This window comes from Pyrus communis, chromosome 5 (assembly GCF_041283825.1).
Source record: "Pyrus communis isolate YQ-2024b chromosome 5, ASM4128382v1, whole genome shotgun sequence".
NCBI classification, from domain to species: Eukaryota; Viridiplantae; Streptophyta; class Magnoliopsida; order Rosales; family Rosaceae; genus Pyrus; species Pyrus communis.
In genome coordinates, this window is record NC_142569.1 from 16,441,966 (window position 1) to 16,459,850 (window position 17,885).

The 17,885-nt window shown below is 35.7% G+C and overlaps 3 protein-coding genes across 3 annotated transcripts; all 3 read right to left on the reverse strand.

The window, feature by feature from the left end:
* Positions 1-7,380: 7,380 nt before the first annotated feature.
* On the reverse strand, positions 7,381-8,846 carry LOC137726661 (ubiquitin-conjugating enzyme E2 28-like). Its single transcript, XM_088694619.1, has 4 exons — positions 8,716-8,846; positions 8,383-8,510; positions 7,920-8,024; positions 7,381-7,731 (listed from the first exon to the last, which is right to left on the reverse strand). The coding sequence occupies exons 1-4, from the start codon at positions 8,783-8,785 to the stop codon at positions 7,588-7,590; spliced, it is 447 nt and encodes a 148-aa protein (XP_088550745.1). The 5' UTR covers positions 8,786-8,846; the 3' UTR covers positions 7,381-7,587.
* A 2,793-nt stretch (positions 8,847-11,639) lies between these two features.
* LOC137726687 (ubiquitin-conjugating enzyme E2 28-like) lies at positions 11,640-13,147 on the reverse strand. The gene is made up of 4 exons (XM_068465626.2): positions 12,916-13,147; positions 12,588-12,715; positions 12,125-12,229; positions 11,640-11,935 (listed from the first exon to the last, which is right to left on the reverse strand). Exons 1-4 carry the CDS (start codon positions 12,983-12,985, stop codon positions 11,792-11,794), a joined length of 447 nt encoding a protein of 148 aa, XP_068321727.2. The 5' UTR covers positions 12,986-13,147; the 3' UTR covers positions 11,640-11,791.
* An 867-nt stretch (positions 13,148-14,014) lies between these two features.
* Positions 14,015-17,331, reverse strand: LOC137725167 (rac-like GTP-binding protein 5). The gene is made up of 7 exons (XM_068463758.2): positions 17,026-17,331; positions 15,979-16,066; positions 15,789-15,898; positions 15,599-15,662; positions 14,841-14,905; positions 14,609-14,674; positions 14,015-14,515 (listed from the first exon to the last, which is right to left on the reverse strand). Exons 1-7 carry the CDS (start codon positions 17,122-17,124, stop codon positions 14,414-14,416), a joined length of 594 nt encoding a protein of 197 aa, XP_068319859.2. The 5' UTR covers positions 17,125-17,331; the 3' UTR covers positions 14,015-14,413.
* Positions 17,332-17,885: the final 554 nt, after the last annotated feature.

Consider the following 17,885-nt stretch of genomic DNA (forward strand, 5'->3'; position numbering starts at 1 on the left):
ACACCAGAAATTCAAATAAATAAATATTTACAGAAACGAGTTCTAATCTGACAAAAAAAGCTTATATACACAGATGGTTGTTATTCAAAGAAAAAATGTCTGAAAAATGGTGGGTTTTGGGAATTCCGTCGGCGAGAGTGAATTCCCGCCAAAAGTGGACAAAGCCTCTTTATTTTTTGGGGTTTTTAATTTTTTTTTGTTTCCTGTGCTGTTTTTTGGGTTCTTGTATAAAGTGAGAGCAGAGAGGATGAAGGTAATTTGAGGACGTTAAAAACCGGCAGTTTTCGCGGGAAATCCCAGAAATGCGACGAAAGAGGGCAGACGGACTTCCACCAGCTTTTTGCGGATTAACGAACAGCAGGAGGGCTGTAGACGGCCGTGGCCGTACCATTTATGCTTCATTCAATTTATTTGAATTGGTTCTCAAACTAAATAAATTCGACAAAAAAAAATCAAAATAAATAAATGAAACACTTTAGCAATAAAATAAAATTGAACTCATGGTGCACGATGAATAAATTGTCAAATCAAACTTTTGGACGAAATTAATTTTGGCATATTTATTTGAAGAGTTTTATATAATTAGGGTTGGTCCTAACCTTAATTAAGCTTGGTTATGTCAATGAATTAGTTGTAAATTGGGGTGTTTGACTTTTCATTAATTAGTGATCTATTTTTTAGATTAAGCCATTCGAAAATGAGTTCCATAACTAGCTAATTGGAAATGGTTTGGTAGGTGGGGTCATGACATTTTTTCAAAGAATAATTTCATTTTAATCTAATTTAATCGAAAGTGTATAAGTATCACATCTGCTATAGCCAATATCATTACATACACATGTTTGGAGTTAGAAGACGACAAATTTTACCATGAACAAGATGAAAATAATAAACTACGTGATGAGAAATATTTTGTTTTTGCTTTGTTATTTTTTGTTCGTTTTAGTCAAAAGCCACCGTAGGAACTATGTTTTTTGTTTTCAGAGATGAAAATCATTGTCAGATGTCATTTACAATGCTTTGACTTTATTATGGTTAGTTTAAACTTTCAGGTAAGGGAGTTGGTTTTTATACTTATTTTAGCATCTCGCATCTCTTTTTATTTACAGTCGTATTCACTATATAATTAATTAAGAAGCCACACGCAATGGCCGGAAATAATGACGGGTGTACTATGGATAGAGTGCAAGCTTTCTACTATGGATAGAACTTTGACTTTTGCTACATTGATTCCTGCCATTTGCGTAATCTGCTCTATTGCTATGAAGTTCCATTGCCACCTCTTATTTGAATGTTCTTTTACCGATGGTGTTTGGTCTTCGGTGCTATTCAAGTGCGGTGTCCCTTGGCTAAGGCTCCCTTGGCCTCTTTTTGTCATGTGGGCTACTAGCTGTTGCAAGGAAAAATCTTTGTCGTCGATAGTTTTGAAGTTAAGTCTTTTTTGCTACAATGTATTATGTTTGGAGGGAGCGGAGCAACCGTGGATTCAAGAACTTATGTCAACCCACTGCGGTGGTTCTCAACTCAACTAAGTCCACCTTAGACTATTGAGTTCTTTGAAAATCGCTCATTCTGTTGCTAATGACTCTACTTTACGGGAATGAGAATATAATTATGAATAGTTAGTGTTTATTTTTGTTGCTTGATGCAGCGTAGTTAACTTTGTTGTATGTTTTTCTTATAATTGTAGCTCTTTGTTGCGTGTTTGTATTTTAAGTTACTCTTTGCTGCTTGTGTTCTCCTTTTCTCATCAATATATTTTATTTATAAAATATAAAAATAAAAATAATGACGGGTGTAAAAAAAATGAAGAGTAAAAAAAGTGTAAAAATCACTTCCCTTTTAATAAACATATAGTAACTTTAAAATACAACCGTTTTACCACCTTAGCTTGATGAAATTATGCAATCGGTCTGCTTAAAACTTTCTTTAGTCAACCCTCTTCTCAAGCTCTTACTGGCGCAGATAAAGTCTTTCTTACGGCCAGACGACTTAAACACAGCGCTCTGATCTCCGACCTCCAAGGACCCAAGCAAAGGATTGACTTCGCTAACCTCAGGTTGCGTCTCTGCTGGAGTTCACTGGTCAGGGCAAGTAGATGGGTCTGAGGCGTTTGAACTTCCTATATATTATAGGCCTTTGCATGCGATGGCAGCCGCGGCTTGGTAGGATGTTAATGAAGGTCGAGGGAGCAGGGAAGAAAAGGTTATTATAAAATATAAAAATAAAAATAATGACGGGTGTAAAAAAAATGAAGAGTAAAAAAAGTGTAAAAATCACTTCCCTTTTAATAAACATATAGTAACTTTAAAATACAACCGTTTTACCACCTTAGCTTGATGAAATTATGCAATCGGTCTGCTTAAAACTTTCTTTAGTCAAATCATATATATCAATCACCCTAGTACTGCAAGTGGTTCTCTACCACAGTGGTTGAGAGGAGTGTTGCTCTTGAATGACATCGTAAGTGGTTCTAACAAATCTACGGTTTGATAAAAAATAAAAAAAATCACTCTAATACCAACTAATTCTGCAAGTTGACTGGTGTTTATTCTGTTAAGTATTTCTCTTCTCAAACGTTAATCATGTTTTTTCGATTTAAAAAAAAAAAAAAAAAACATTTACGTGGTCCAAATGTTGATGTGTTTCCTAAATTACATATGAAACTCCCCTACGACTCTTTTGGTTGCCCAACACAGAAAACATTTGTGATTGAAATTAAGATGGCAACAAAACACAACCATCACTGAGATGATATTCAAGTTGAGAAAATCGTTTTCCTACTTAGCTTTGGTAATAGAGCATTTACCTTTACACTCATAACCCAAAATTCGAGTTTAGCCTTTGCTCTCCGACCTTTCTTTGTGACAAGAAAAACTTGAGTGAAAAGAGAGCACTGCCACATGACACGTAAATATGTACCATGAATTGTTCTATTAAAACGTACAATGTGTTACATATACTATCTAGTTTAAATATAAATAGCCGAATACCAATTATTCTGGCATTAGCAACAATTAAGCATCTCCTAATTAATAAATTAAAGTACGGTTTTTTGCAGCCGTCCATTGCGTACACGTTATTTGTTAGGAGAATATATGGTTGGTCAAAGAGTATCAAGACATGCCCTACTAAACCTTCTTTTCGATAATAATGTCATATAAACGATATAAATAAACCACACAAACGGTAATCACGTACGCACATACATAATCAATCTCTCTCCAAATATTATTTGCCATCAATGACATCAATGACATTATTTGATTTTATTATTGAACTATAATTTGTTTGAATGTCATTAGAAAATAATAGAAAGGCGTGCATGCATTAATGATTCATGCACGCTTAACCTAGATAATATATTTTGAGTAGTGCTATTTACATACTTTATTTTACTCTCATATACTTTTGTTACTTTTTATCTATTGATCTTCTTAAATTCACACGATTCGATGACTGAAAATTGAGAGAAGTGTGAGAGATAAAAATGGATGTGTGGACAACACCACCTTATATTTTATGAAAAAATTACTTGTTTTCAGTACAAACGACATTATTATTCTAATTTATGTACGCTAATGGAAGAGAAATGATTTTGAGAGTGAGTGGAATAGGAAAATCCTAAGCATCAAGGCAATACACTATTTATAAAACGTGAACAATGGGATAAAAAGAAACAAATATGCAATTAGTAAATATTATGCGTTACTTGTAGCATTATTTATATATTTTATTGGTTCGTTTGGATATGCTTTTAAAATGACTGAAAATGCTTTTAGCTAAAATGTTTTTGGGTTCCAAAAGCACTTTAAGTGCTTTCTACAAGAAGCACCGATTATGTGCTTCCTACAAGAAGCACCAATTATGTGTTTCATCCAGGAAGTACTTTAAGTGCTTTTTAAGGATTTCCTAGCATTTTTCCTAAGAATTGTTTCCAAAAATATTTTCACCAAAAGCGCTTTCAGTCATTTAAAAGGACATACAAACAAGCACTATACTTGTTATATAAAATATTGAGACATTAAACCTACTTCTGGGTAACAACTTGTATAGTACATGTTTGATGCCATAAGGATGTCCTGTGTTAATAACACAAGGACATGTAAAAAAAAAAAATACATGTTCTTACATTAGTGACAAGGTTGAGTGCATAAAACTTCCAACGGAAGTAGAAAGAGGGAACACCCCACACCAAACCACAAGGGGCACAGATTTGCGAGAAAGGCATAGAGAGTTTGTAGGGAATATTTTTGAGTGAATGCATTTGGAGTTTAGTATATTTTATTTCTCTATTTTGTAGAATTATTTGAGAGGCGGGTTAAATACCTACTTTCAATAACACCGTTATTGTCCCTCAATTTGATAATTACCAACTGCCCAATCTGCCGATATTGTCCCACCTGCATAATCTGTCAGGTGTGAAATTTTATCACAAAAGGCCTTGATTAGTTGGAGTGGAATTAAGATATTCAAACTATTATTTCTTATTTTCTATGGCCAATGTGGGACTCAACATTTTTCTAGTTCATAATTAATAAGCGGGTTCGCAATAGAGCAACATGGTTGAATAAGACAAAATGATATATATGGGTAGGGAAAGGGATCCTCTCCGGATCCCTTCCACCAAGTCCACAAAGGCCACAAATCTGGGCCTTTGAAATTTGATTCAACGACTACAGTTATTAGAACTTTTAAAGTGGGCCCCTGTTTGTAGTCGTTGGATCAAATTTTGACCTGGTTTGGTACTGAGGTGATTCTGAAAAAAGCTGGTATCAAAAAAAGCTGGGAGCTGTTTTTGTGTTTGGTAAACATTCAGCTTCAGCTTTTTTTCACAGTTTTGGGTGAAAAAAAGCCAAAAACAAGAAGCTGCAAAACCCAGCTTTGAAAAATCGGTTTTTTTTCACATCTGTTTTACATAAAAGTTTACCAAACACTATAATATTGTTTTTTTTTTTTCAAAAGCACTTTTACAAAAAAGTTTACCAAACACTCTGCTGCTTTATTTCACAGCCGCTTATTCTCACAGCACATCAGAATCAGTTTTTTTTCAAAGCACAGCAATACCAAACCAGCTCTTCAAAAGCCCGGATTTGTGGCCTTGGTGGACTTAGTGGTAGGAATCCGGAGATGATCCATTTCCTATGGGTAGCATAGCTTAACACGGTCTGTTTGTGACAGATTGTAAACTCTCTCATTCCTTTAGTCTTTTCAATGGCACTTGAATCTTAAGTCGCGGTCATGTCTCGCCCCCATTGTTGATATTAACCTTAAAAAGGAAACTGTAGGTACATCTAATCCGTGAACAACTAACCATCGCATTGTAAAAATTGGATAGGTTCTATCTATAGTCATTTGGGCCTCCTAAAAAGATCTACTAAATTCATCGAGTTGAATGACTAGTGAATTACAACTCTATTATACTGCAATTGGTGAATTGGTCTTTGCTGCCTTATGGTTAATTGGTCACATTTTATTCATGAAATGTATTGGGTTGGAATTGACCGTTCAAGTATTTTAAATTGCACGCTAAAAACAGTAGAAATAGGGGCATATATAAGTATAATAAATATATTATATTATATTATATATGTTATGCGATCTATATTGAATTGATGATATAGAAAAGAACTTTAGCTTTAGCCGATTGTGACTAAGAAACCACCAGTTTCACCTGGTGAGCCGGGAATGCCCGACTTATTAATTTATCCGGTAACCTATAACCTTTTTTCAGTATGAGCAAGATACGACCAAAAGCCCCTGTCATGATGAATCTTGCGATGTATTGGTAATGAGTATATAACGCAGCTTGAGTAATAAAGTCTTGTGCTATGAACGCATAAGCATGTAAAGAGTACATGTGTTAAGCGACCAAACTAAGTTGATTCTAGGAAATCTTGAATCAGACCATTTACACTTACTTCAATAAAGGAAGAGCGGGCCTCCTCGATAGAAGATTTTTTTTAATTTTTTATCTTGGTCCCAGTTCAATAGTAAACGGGTCCGAACTAATTGAATACTTGTGCCAGAAATTCCCCGAATTGGTTTACCATTTCCATAAAGTAAATAATTTACAACTCAAAGTTCTAGATTATCCCTTTCCCGCAATGGATCCTGGAGGGAAAGTGCTGCTAAATTTTTTTACCGTCCGCCATTTCATATATGATTACAGGTCGAACCAAAATAAAATATTTTTTCTTGGTGGGTGTGATCCATTGGACATAAATCCAATTTTTCAATTTTTTGATTCCTTAGAATTTTTTTACCGTCCCCGGTGGTATCAAGATGTCATTGTGTCGGAATATCTTATTCAACTCTCCAGGAAAATGGATATCTCTGGAAAATATTTTTAGTTCAATCCTTTTTCTTTCCTAACCTCAACAAGAAGGCAAATGGTAAGATCCGGGTAATAGGTTTATTTCTATAGTGGAGATAGTCGCACGTAATAACAGATCACGGCCATATTAGTAAAAGCATGTGGTAAGAACGGGTTTCACTCTATTTCTCGAAAATAATATTCTAAAGCTTTCTTCGAAAGAATAAGTAAAAAAAGAAGGGAGGGGTAGGGATTAGTTACAAGATAAAGTGGGGTTACAAAATATTTATTGTGATAATAAAGTGCTCTTAGTTCAGTTGTACTTGAAGCCAAGTGAAGGCAGCTTGATGTTGAGTTATAGTCTTGGACTTAGGCGGGGAACCTCAGTTAAACAAACTAGTAATCTAACAAGTCATCTAATCTTATACTAACGGCAGTGGGACTCATGCGGGTAATGAGAAGCTTAAAAAATGAAGCTCATTTCTTTGAAATCCCATTATAGTAATGCCAATAAAAATAGAAAATGAGAGACCCAAAGTAATGAGAAAATGACTTATAACTGTGAAGCTATAAGGTATCATTCATTCCTACTGATAGTCAGAATTTCTTTGAATATGTCCTTGAATTCCTTTGGGACATGAGCAAAACTCAGATTGGAGAATAGATTGTAAGACGTATATTTGGTGAAATAGTCAGTGCATGAAGTTTTGGTATGCTTTTCATCAAAAGAAAACCATTACGATCATTTGATCCTAATTGGATTACGTTTTTGTGTCTTGTGGAACAAGAATGGTCAATCTCAGCAAAGTCAGTGAATTTCGCCTACCTTTTCGGAGCACAGCTGGATGTGATGACATCGTCACATCCATTTGAGCAGCTCAATCCAATAAGAGTTGTTGAGTCCATGTGGTAATTTTTCTAGTAATTATTTATTTATTTTTTTTAATAATCGATATTCTTGTGTGCTGATTCAATTTTCAACACATTATTATTGCTGTAACTCACAACTCCACACAAACATTTAAATATATACGTGTCATCATTAACTTTCGAGCAAGAATTACTAATAGAAATTACCTTGATTATTTCATTAATTGGATTTATTGATTGTGACGAAGAGTACAAGAAGTTGGCAGCTATATATATATATATATTCTTTTCAAGCAAAGGAGCTTAGATTACAAGTTGGGACCTCAACATTCATAAAACAAACAGTAATTATTGACAGTAAGAAGAGGAGGTAAATCACTTAAACAAGATTAAGGTTTTTATTAACAAGTGGCATACTTCTGGGTCCAACTCCGAGCCGTTGACTCATATTTGACTTTGTCACTCTTGCACATATGAGCAATCTCAGGCACAAGAGGGTCATCGGGGTTTGGATCGGTCAGCAATGAACATATGGACAGTAAAACCTGCATTAATCAAGTAATTATTAGTAAATTAGATTTCAATCAAAACAATGATTTAAGATGAGCGCCACCGACTATCGTCTAACTTATGTGTGACACTTGACACGAAAGTTTTCAACTTGTCTCAAAAAATTAAGATTCTAAGTTAGCTCAAATATGAATTAACAGAAAACTCAAATTGTGTGTGTTACCTTGGAAATGGTGAGTGCTGGACTCCATTGCTCCTTGAGAATGTCCAAGCAGATACTGCCGTTGCTGTTTATATTTGGATGGAACACTTTAGTTCTGAAGGCAACCTGCAGATTCTCACTGAATTAGCTGGTAGAAAGACTAAGATCTTGGGTATTTTCTATTGGCGGTCTTATATTGTCATATTGTAAATCCAAGTAAGACGTTTAAGCAGTAACAACAATATGATCAATCTTTCATATGCACAGCTTGACAATATAAACGTCTTAGCTTACATACAGTTCGAAACATAAACGTCTTATGTTGCCAGACAATCTGACAATGACAATATAAACGTCTGAGCTCAACATCCATTTTGAAACATAAACGCCTTATGTTACTAGAATGTCTGGCAAGAAAACATTTCATCGAAAGGTGACAAACTTATGCAAGAACAGAGTTTTGTGGAATTTTCTTGTTGCATACCTTTGGAGGTTTGAAAGGATAATCAGGTGGAAAATGGATAGTCACAAGAAAGACACCCCCAGAATAAGGGCTATCATTTGGACCAATTATTGTTGCTTGCCAATGAAACATGTCCTCAGCCACAGGACCTGAACAAAGAAGAAAAAGCACCATAAAAATTACAAATACTTCTAATCTCTTCTCTTCTTCATACTTGGGTGTATGCAAGTTGGTTAGAACAGTGTACTCCTCCTTATTCAGCAAAGTTCGAACTCCTTACCCATAGTTCAGATTAGATTGACTAGAATACCGCTTGAATAGAAAAATTAAGAATAATTTCTTCTCTTCTTTTACCTGCACTACATGAAGTTGGTGGATCTCTTTGCAAGTCCTTGAGCTCCTTCAATATTCTCTTTGAGGCCATTCAATTCAACCACTTCCAAAACTGAAGCTTGTTGGTTTATGTTAGGAGGAGGTGGTGATGGACCTGGTGGAGAGGTTCATGAATTCATACTGCGGGCTGATGAAAGTGGGAAACAGAATCAGTTCCAGAAGCAAAAGTTGAAAAGCAAAAGAATCAAGAGAGTCGCATCAATGTGAAATGTAGCACAAAAAAATTCAAAGATATTATTTGGTGTCACAAATCTCTAGTCATTGTTCTGTTTACAGAATTCTAACTTTATGTCACATGTAATTTGCTGCAAATTTGATTACTTGTGCATGAGTTGGAAGAACTTTTCGGTGTGATTGCTACATCGTCCTAATAACGTCACGAAGCTGTGTGACTACCGCCACACTTAAAAAATATCTGCAGATGCCATAAAAAGGGCATAACAAACTGAAAGTGATGACTGAGGGACTCCAATTGGTTGGCAGTGGGAGTGGTCCTGTGGATGCTTCCTACCAACCAAAAGAATTAAAAGATATATTCGTGCTTAGCCTCAAATAGTTCACGCCTTGAGTTTCTGGGACAATTCCGAAGTTGATGGGCTGTAAAAATGATTTGGAAAATCTTCTAAAACGAAATACAAACACATTTTGAACATAAAGACCGTGACTATCGGGAACACATAGATGGTGACTATGATTCCCTCACAGCACTGGTATTGTGGAAACTGGTGTAAGTTAGTATGGAATGTTGTTTTGTTGTGTTGAACTTGTTCGTATGGGTATGAAGTTTCCTGTTTGATTATATTTTAGACTAGCCGAGTGACAACTGAGACCGGGCAAATTGGCTCGTCGAAAAGCTGGGGAACGGTTTTTGTGAATGAGAACAATAGCCAAATTGGTATCTCACTTTTCTCTTTGTGTTTCTAATAAATTCTTCAGTTGCTTTGTGTTTTCTTCCTATTGTGTATAAAAACTTAATTATGCATGGCCATGCCCTTTATTTTGGGTTCAAGTTGCTATGTTGGTATCTCACTACTATTTGTTTATGCGTTATGCAGTTCATAATACGAAAGAAACAATTTTGAAGTGGTTCTCTTTTTTCTTTTCATTGAAATTCTTGTTTTCCTTTTCAGGTAATATGACATCACTAATAATGCCAGCAGCTACCTTGGGAGCAGTGGGTCATGGTTACATGTGGTGGAAGGTGTGCAGATTATGTTCTTTGTAGGTAATTTATAGTTCAGGCAAATTAATTTACAGCTAACAGTGATTTTTTCGAAGTATCATCGCCTTCTTATTAGTTAATGACTAAAGTTAGTTTTTGTCGTCACTTGTTTCATTTGGTTGTGATTTGTTGCAATTCAAAGAAAAAGCTACTTACACTCAATTAGGGGTGGTTCGGTATGGGATACCATACCGAAACTAGTATCCCGAATCCCAAACCAAAATTTTTCGGGACGGGAATTTAAAGACCAATCCCAAACCAAATTTTCGTGAATCCCAAATTTCGGGAATCCCGAAATATTTTCGGGATTTTGGGACAAATCGGGAATCCCAAATTGAAATATGAAATTATGAATTGTTCTTCAAATATATAATTCAAGAACACATTCATGAACTAGGAATTTCATTTCATTCACATTACCATTTAATTGAACACTGGCATGCCTAACTGTTTTTATCATAGTCAAAATTCAAATTAATTAAACCATTTTTGCAATATGTTGAGAGACAAAAGAATCAAGCCTTCTAAAATCATCAGCCATGGCAGCAGCAATAATAAAATCCACATGAATATCAAACAAAACATGAAAAATATGCAAGGTGTAGGGCATTCCAGGTTGCAGAGCATGAATTAGAAACTACTAGCATCAATTATAAAATAATAATATATATATAATAATTAATATTATATATTTTCGGTTCGGTATGGGATTCCCGAAATATCGAGAAGCCAATCCCGAATCCCATACCGAAATTTTGGGATCGGTTCGGGATAGCATCCCGAAAATTTTGGGAATTTCGGTTTGGGAAATTTTTGGTTTGGGATCGGGATTTTTTCGGTTCGGTTCGGGATTTTTGGGAATTTTTTCCACCCCTACACTCAATAGGAAATTGATGCATTAAGAATAGAGTGGGCTGAGTATGTTGATGACTTCATCCCAATAGATAAAACACTAGACCAGTTAGCTTGTGAAATTTTAAATTAAGTGGTTCTATTTTACTAGGAAATCTCCACACATTTTATTAAATGTGTTGATTGTGAGATTGTTTTTTGTAATACTTGGGTTTACAAAGTTATGAAGTAATACTAGTTTATTTAAGGTAAATATCTTGCTTTCTGGATGAATTATGTAGGTCTTGCTTTCAAATTAAAAATACATTATATATGTCATCAAACATATTTCAGGACATGTATTAAACGGCTTGTGACACACTTTTTGTGTTGTTGCTAATATTCAATGACACTGCAAATGATTTCAGTGCTATAGTACATCATGCTTTACATATGTCATCATTAGTATACCATGACGCTCATTCCTATGTTTATGACAAATATTCTGCGTCTCAAATTGAAATAGATGACATGCTTTTTTAATTCAATGACGCTTGTTAGGCGTCTCTAGCAGTTATACATGACATTGTACGTATGTCATGTTTAGTATACCATATCTCTAATTCATCTATTTATGACACTTATTCCGCGTCTTAAATGGTAATAGATGACACAAGTTCTTAATTCAATGACACTTTTTAGGCATTCTTAAAAGTAATACATGACACTTGTTCAACGTCATAAAAAATATCTTTAATGACACCCACAAAAATGACGCTAAACTCTTGCGTCATTAAACTTTTAACATAATGCATAAACTGCGTCATGTATGTAAAAATTTGTAGTAGTGTTGGCAGCTATATATATTCTTTTCAAGCAAAGGAGCTCAGATTACAAGTTGTGACCTCAACATTCATAACACAAACAGTAATTATTGACAGTAAAAAGAGGAGGTAAATCATTTAAACAAGATTAGGGTTTTAATTAACAAGTGGCATACTTCTGGGTCCAACTCCGAGCCGTTGACTCATATTTGACTTTGTCACTCTTGCACATATGAGCAATCTCAGGCACAAGAGGGTCATCAGGGTTTGGATCGGTTAGCAATGAACATATGGACAGTAAAACCTGCATTAATCAGGTAATTATTAGTAATTAGATTTCAATCAAAACAATAATTTAAGATGAGCGCCCCCCCGACTATCGTCTAACTTATGTGTGACACTTGACACAAAAGTTTTCAACTTGTCTCAAAAAATTAAGATTCAAAGTTAGCTCAAATATGAATCAACAGAAAACTCAAATTGTGTGTGTTACCTTGGAAATGGTGAGTGCTGGACTCCATTGCTCCTTGAGAATGTCCAAGCAGATACTGCCGCTGCTGTTTATATTTGGATGGAACACTTCAGTTCTGAAGGCAACCTGCAGATTCTCACTGAATTAGCTGGTAGAAAGACTAAGATCTTGGGTATTTTCTGTTGCCGGTCTTATATTGTCATATTGTAAATCCAAGTAAGACGTTTAAGCAGTAACGACAATATGATCAATCTTTCATATGCACAGCTTGACAATATAAACGTCTTAGCTTACATACAATTCAAAACATAAATGTCTTATGTTGCCATACAATTTGACAATGACAATATAAACGTCTGAGCTCAACATCCATTTTGAAACATAAACGCCTTATGTTACTAGAATGCCTGGCAAGAAAACATTTCACCGAAAGGTGACAAACTTATGCAAGAACAGAGTTTTGTGGAATTTTCTTGTTGCATACCTTTGGAGGTTTGAAAGGATAATCAGGTGGAAAATGGATAGTCACAAGAAAGACACCCCCAGAATAAGGGCTATCATTTGGACCAATTATTGTTGCTTGCCAATGAAACATGTCCTCAGCCACAGGACCTGAAAGAAGAAAAGAACACCATAAAAATTACAAATACTTCTAACTTCTCTTCTTCATACTTGGGTGTATGCAAGTTGGTTAGAACAATGTACCCCTCATTATTCACCAAAGTTCGAACTCCTTACCCATAGTTTAAATTAGATTGAATAGAATACCGCTTGAATAGAAAAATTAAGAATATTTTCTTCTCTTCTTTTACCTGCACTGCATGAAGTTGGTGGATCTCTTTGCAAGTCCTTGAGCTCCTTCAATATTCTCTTTGAGGCCATTCAATTCAACCACTTCCAAAACGGAAGCTTGTTGCTTTATGTTAGGAGGAGGTGGTGGTGGTGTATTTAATGAGAGGGGTGGTGGTGGTGGACCTGGTGGAGAGGTTCATGAATTCATACTGCGGGCTGATGAAAGTGGGAAACTGAATCAGTTCCAGAAACAAAAGTTGAAAAGCAAAATAATCAAGAGAGTCGCATCAATGTGAAAAGTAGCACAAAAAAATTCAAAGATATTATTTGCTGTCACAAATCTCTGGTCATTGTTCTGTTTACAGAATTCTAACTTTATGTCACATGTAATTTGCTGCAAATTTGATTACTTGTGCATGAGTTGGAAGAACTTTTCGGTGTGATTGCTACATCGTCCTAATAAAGTCACGAAGCTATGTGACTACCGCCACGCTTAAAAAATATCTGCAGATGCCATAAAAAGGGCATAACAAACTGAAGGTGATGACTGAGGGACCCCAATTGGTTGGCAGTGGGAGGGGTCCTGTGGATGCTTCCTACCAACCAAAAGAATTAAAAGATATATTCGTGCTTAGCCTCAAATAGTTCACGCCTTGAGTTTCTGGGACAATTCCGAAGTTGATGGGCTGTAAAAATGATTTGGAAAATCTTCTAGAACGAAATACAAACACATTTTGAACATAAAAACCGTGACATTCCCTTTTGTTCTTGATTCTTTCTGCATTCTACTTTTGCCATTTTCTTTCTTGGTCATCAATTATGTCTGACAATTCTTGGACTGTTTTAACTTTTCCTTTAGACTGCTCATGTGTGTATGTGTGCGCGTGTTTGTAGATCAATTTAGGTGCGGACATTCGCGTTGAAAATTGCGGGAGGCCGAACAAATGATAAAATGGTCATTTGCTCAGCCTCTCACAGACCACACTAACATTTTTGTATATGTTCATAGACACACATACATTACAGCGATTTTTGTACATGTTCATACGGACGCATATATACATTACAGAGAGAGAGAGAGAGAGAGAGAGAGAGCATTGTCACACTAACATTCAAGACTGCAAGAAAAATTATCATGATTCATATAATACATATACATAATCTTGAATTTTGAAGTGTACTAAATCAGTTACACGATGTGGATATTATCGTCGCTTAAAAAGTAGAAATTTCAGTACTATATAGAGACAATACATTAGGGAAATCAAACCCAAAGAGAAGAGGTTTCTGCATGTTACTAACATCGTAATGCAAAGCACTAATATACAAATCAGAACACTGCAAGGACAGCACAAACAAAGAACTTGATGCATACGTAAAGAGTGCTCCTACACCTGTCAGTCGCAACTACAATTCCCAGCCTGTGGCTTCCTCCAGCCGGAAAAAGATAGCACAGGGGCTGAGAGAGATAAATGGATAAATGGCTAATTGGTCGCACTTTCTTCTGACAATCACAAATCACAATATAGAGCATGCCTTCTGTGCCTTTCTCTTCTTTTTCTTCTGCTTTGGTGGCTGGAGAACCACTTTAATGGCTGCATCAAAGACTGCTTTCACATTCTGCATTCACAAAGGAGTATTTACCGCAAACAATGTTAGACCAATGCATACTTTCCCCGTCAGTCTAAACTAATCTGAATTGAAGTTACAAACCTGTTGTGTTTTTGAACTGCATTCTATGTAAACCGGAGCCCCAATCAGCTTCCTTAGTTCCTCTCCCTTCAAAAGGAACCCAAATGAGAAACCAAAAAAAATGTAGAAAATCAGGTCTTTATCCTATTAGTTGCCAGACTTTGTGAGAAAAAAAAAAAAATAGATTGATGTCAAAATAAATAGTTAAGCAAAGAAATATGCGACTGTAAATTCATGTTGCACCAGAAAATACCTGCACTGTGGTAATTGGCACTGCACCAGGGTGATCTACAAAGAACTGCTTGTCATCTCGAAGATCTACAACAATAAAATATAGCAGTCATGAAAAGCAAAGGATTAGTGACAGAAAAGATAAAGAGTACATCCAGTATGCTACTGCAATATAACATGATGTGAACGAGAGTACATGTGGACACTATGGCAACATAACCAAGACATGATTGGATGAGGCAATCCTGACGATATCAGACAAATCTTTGTATTTCAAAATGCACATGTAAATCCAACATATGTACATCTTTAAATGCTGATTTGAAAGGGGGTTTACAAAGAGCACCTGCTGACAAACAATTTAGTGCCATTACAAAGAGAAAGCTGTCACAAGAGTTCTTCAAAATTAAACTTGTAACCTATGCTAAGCTTTTATCATAAGAATCCATTGACACTCTAAAAAAGGCTAATAAGTAAGCATAGATTGCATGAGAAAGCAACCCAGAGAGTGTAACAAAAAACAGAAACAATCAACACAAAAGATGCAGTTGACCATCCCCTTCGATCTTGAAGTATGCAATGAACCCTATCGGATCCAACCAAGAATTCTTAGGTAAGCATAAGCAGGCAAAGCTACAACCCTAGGAAAAATATTCATAGGGAAAAGAAAACTACAGAATAATAGAGCAATTGAAGTCAAAACTGATAGCAATCACAACTCAGGAGTAGCGTAATAGGAAACAAAGGAAAGCAAGGGGGTAGAGATTCTAGAGATCTAACCGAGCTTAGTTCCAACAAGAATAATTGGAACACCAGGTGCATAATGCCTCAACTCAGGAACCCACTAAACATTAAAACAGGAAAGAAAGAAAGCTTCATCAGCGAAGTTAGACATCAATGATCAAACAATAGTAGATGAAAGAAGAGGGTGGTGGAAACGAAAGAATTAACTGTGGATAGTTTGTCTTACCTTCTTGGCAACATTTTCATAGCTGGCCTTGCTTATGAGAGAGAATGCAAGTAGGAATACATCTGCCCCACGGTAGCTCAACGGTCTTAATCTATTGTAATCTTCCTGCCCTGTTTCACAAATTTAAAACATCAGATCCAAGCTTTAGAAGAAGACAAAAGGAAGGAATGTTTGTTTTGTTTTGACTTACCAGCAGTATCCCACAACCCCAAATTAACGGTGCTCCCATCCACAACAACATTTGCACTGAAATTGTCAAACACAGTTGGCACATAGTCCTGTTCCCCAGAACATTGCAATGGAAGACAGCAAATCGTAATCAATCTCTTGCAAAGTCAATCTCATACAGAAATAAATAAATAAACATATGAAAGCAAAAGTATTGAAATTTTTAACAATCACACCAATGCAAATCTATGTGCGAAAACCCTCAAAGTTACATGCATGCCATACTTTTTGAATCACAAAAAGCACCTTACGCCGAGCAATTGTATAGTCTATTAAACAGGTATAACGCAGAAAGGTGTCTATTCACCATTTATGATCAATCAAGGAATTGTGTAAGCAGAGAAATCTGTAGACATGAAATTTATCGAAGCTCAACATTCAACTCAGTTACTTGGCTTAATTGTGAGATAAGACTAAACACAGGTTAAGGAATGGCAAATCAAAGAAATGGTCAAAGTCAAATGGACAAAACCAATAACTCTTAATAAATTCTGCACTTCAACATAAGCATTTTGATCATTTCAATTCAAGCACAAGAGCTCAAACTTGATGTCAAATACAAGATTTCTTTGTAATACTTTACATACCAAATAGAGGGTAAACTGAGAAATGTTGAAAATAATAGTTTGCTAAATTAAAAGCCGGAAATTGTTCGTGTTAAAATTGAAGTTAGATTTAGCATGAATTACTTACAATACACCAACTACCCCCAATCAAATCATGAGAATCAAGTTTCTTCTCATTTCCTAATTTGGTGTGAAAACATAAATGATGAAACACAATACACAAAACGAAGCTTTTCTTTCTTTCTCCCACATTTTCTCGGAAACCAAACAAAAAGAAGGAAACTTGCTCAAGAAACTTGCAGCAAACCCACATTGAGTGACCAGAAAACCCTACTAGGCTCAGCTAAGCAAACCCAACTAAAGACAGACCTCAAAGACTCAAACTTTTCACATTTTTTATTTCACTTTCTCAGCAATCAAACGGAAAAGGAAGAGACGTTTACCGTGGGGAAAGTGTTGCTGGTGTAGGAGATGAGCATACAGGTTTTTCCCACAGCTCCATCCCCAACTGTGACACACTTTATGAACCTGGAGGCACTCATTCTCCACCCAACTCTGCCTCTTCCTTCTTCTACTTGTGCTTCCACAAAAACCCTAATCCAAAATACAGCAGAGGTTTCTGATTTCTTTAATCCCCACAATCCAGACAAGTTTTGTCTTTGAGACCCAGAGAGAGGGTTGGGAAGGGAAAGATGAAGGGGGCTGGGCCTAAAAGAGCCAGCTCTTGCCAGCTATAATGAAAGAGTATGATATTAATGTATTACCGTGTACCTCAATGACTCAATATCCCAATTCAGTAAATTCTGTTGTGTCCGTCTCACTGTCACTGTCACTGTCACGTGAAGTTGTGTGTAACTTTCACATTGTTGTATAACGCACGTACAATATTATATATAGAATTAAGACGTGTGTATTCAGTTTTTCAATTATATTATAACACGTAAATTAGTAGGATTGCGTGTCAGTGTGATTGTTACGCAATAAATGTTGCCCAATCAAAGTCCCAATTCAAGTTTCCAACATTTCTTTGTAACTCAGTAAAACTCCACCAACAAAACACCTCTTATGCCTTCTTGAGTACCTTCTAATTCAAGAGATTCAAAAGAAAATCACAAGATTACATGAATTAATTAGTTGTACTTATTTATTATTATTATTATTTTCTTGATCAAACGATAAATTTGTTAAATTGAAAAGTCATCAAAATTTAAACTTATATCGTGATGCAAGAACAGTACTACTCTTCACTGATAGAGAGTCACTTGCGAGACGTTGTACCTATTGGGAAACAAAAGAATATAAC

Excerpts from the sequence above, each read along its gene's own strand:
- LOC137725167 (XM_068463758.2), bottom strand. The coding sequence starts at position 17,124 with ATGAGTGCCTCCAGGTTCATAAAGTGTGTCACAGTTGGGGATGGAGCT. Across the intron at positions 15,899-15,978 it reads GGGGTTGTGGGATACTGCTG|GGCAGGAAGATTACAATAGA; the intron begins GTAAGTCAAAAC and ends TTTGTGAAACAG. Across the intron at positions 14,516-14,608 it reads GCAGTTCAAAAACACAACAG|AATGTGAAAGCAGTCTTTGA; the intron begins GTTTGTAACTTC and ends TTGTGAATGCAG.
- LOC137726687 (XM_068465626.2), bottom strand. The coding sequence starts at position 12,985 with ATGGCCTCAAAGAGAATATTGAAGGAGCTCAAGGACTTGCAAAGAGAT. Across the intron at positions 12,716-12,915 it reads ACCAACTTCATGCAGTGCAG|GTCCTGTGGCTGAGGACATG; the intron begins GTAAAAGAAGAG and ends TTCTTCTTTCAG. Across the intron at positions 12,230-12,587 it reads ATCCTTTCAAACCTCCAAAG|GTTGCCTTCAGAACTGAAGT; the intron begins GTATGCAACAAG and ends GAGAATCTGCAG.
- LOC137726661 (XM_088694619.1), bottom strand. The coding sequence starts at position 8,785 with ATGGCCTCAAAGAGAATATTGAAGGAGCTCAAGGACTTGCAAAGAGAT. Across the intron at positions 8,511-8,715 it reads ACCAACTTCATGTAGTGCAG|GTCCTGTGGCTGAGGACATG; the intron begins GTAAAAGAAGAG and ends TTCTTTGTTCAG. Across the intron at positions 7,732-7,919 it reads CAGCACTCACCATTTCCAAG|GTTTTACTGTCCATATGTTC; the intron begins GTAACACACACA and ends TGATTAATGCAG.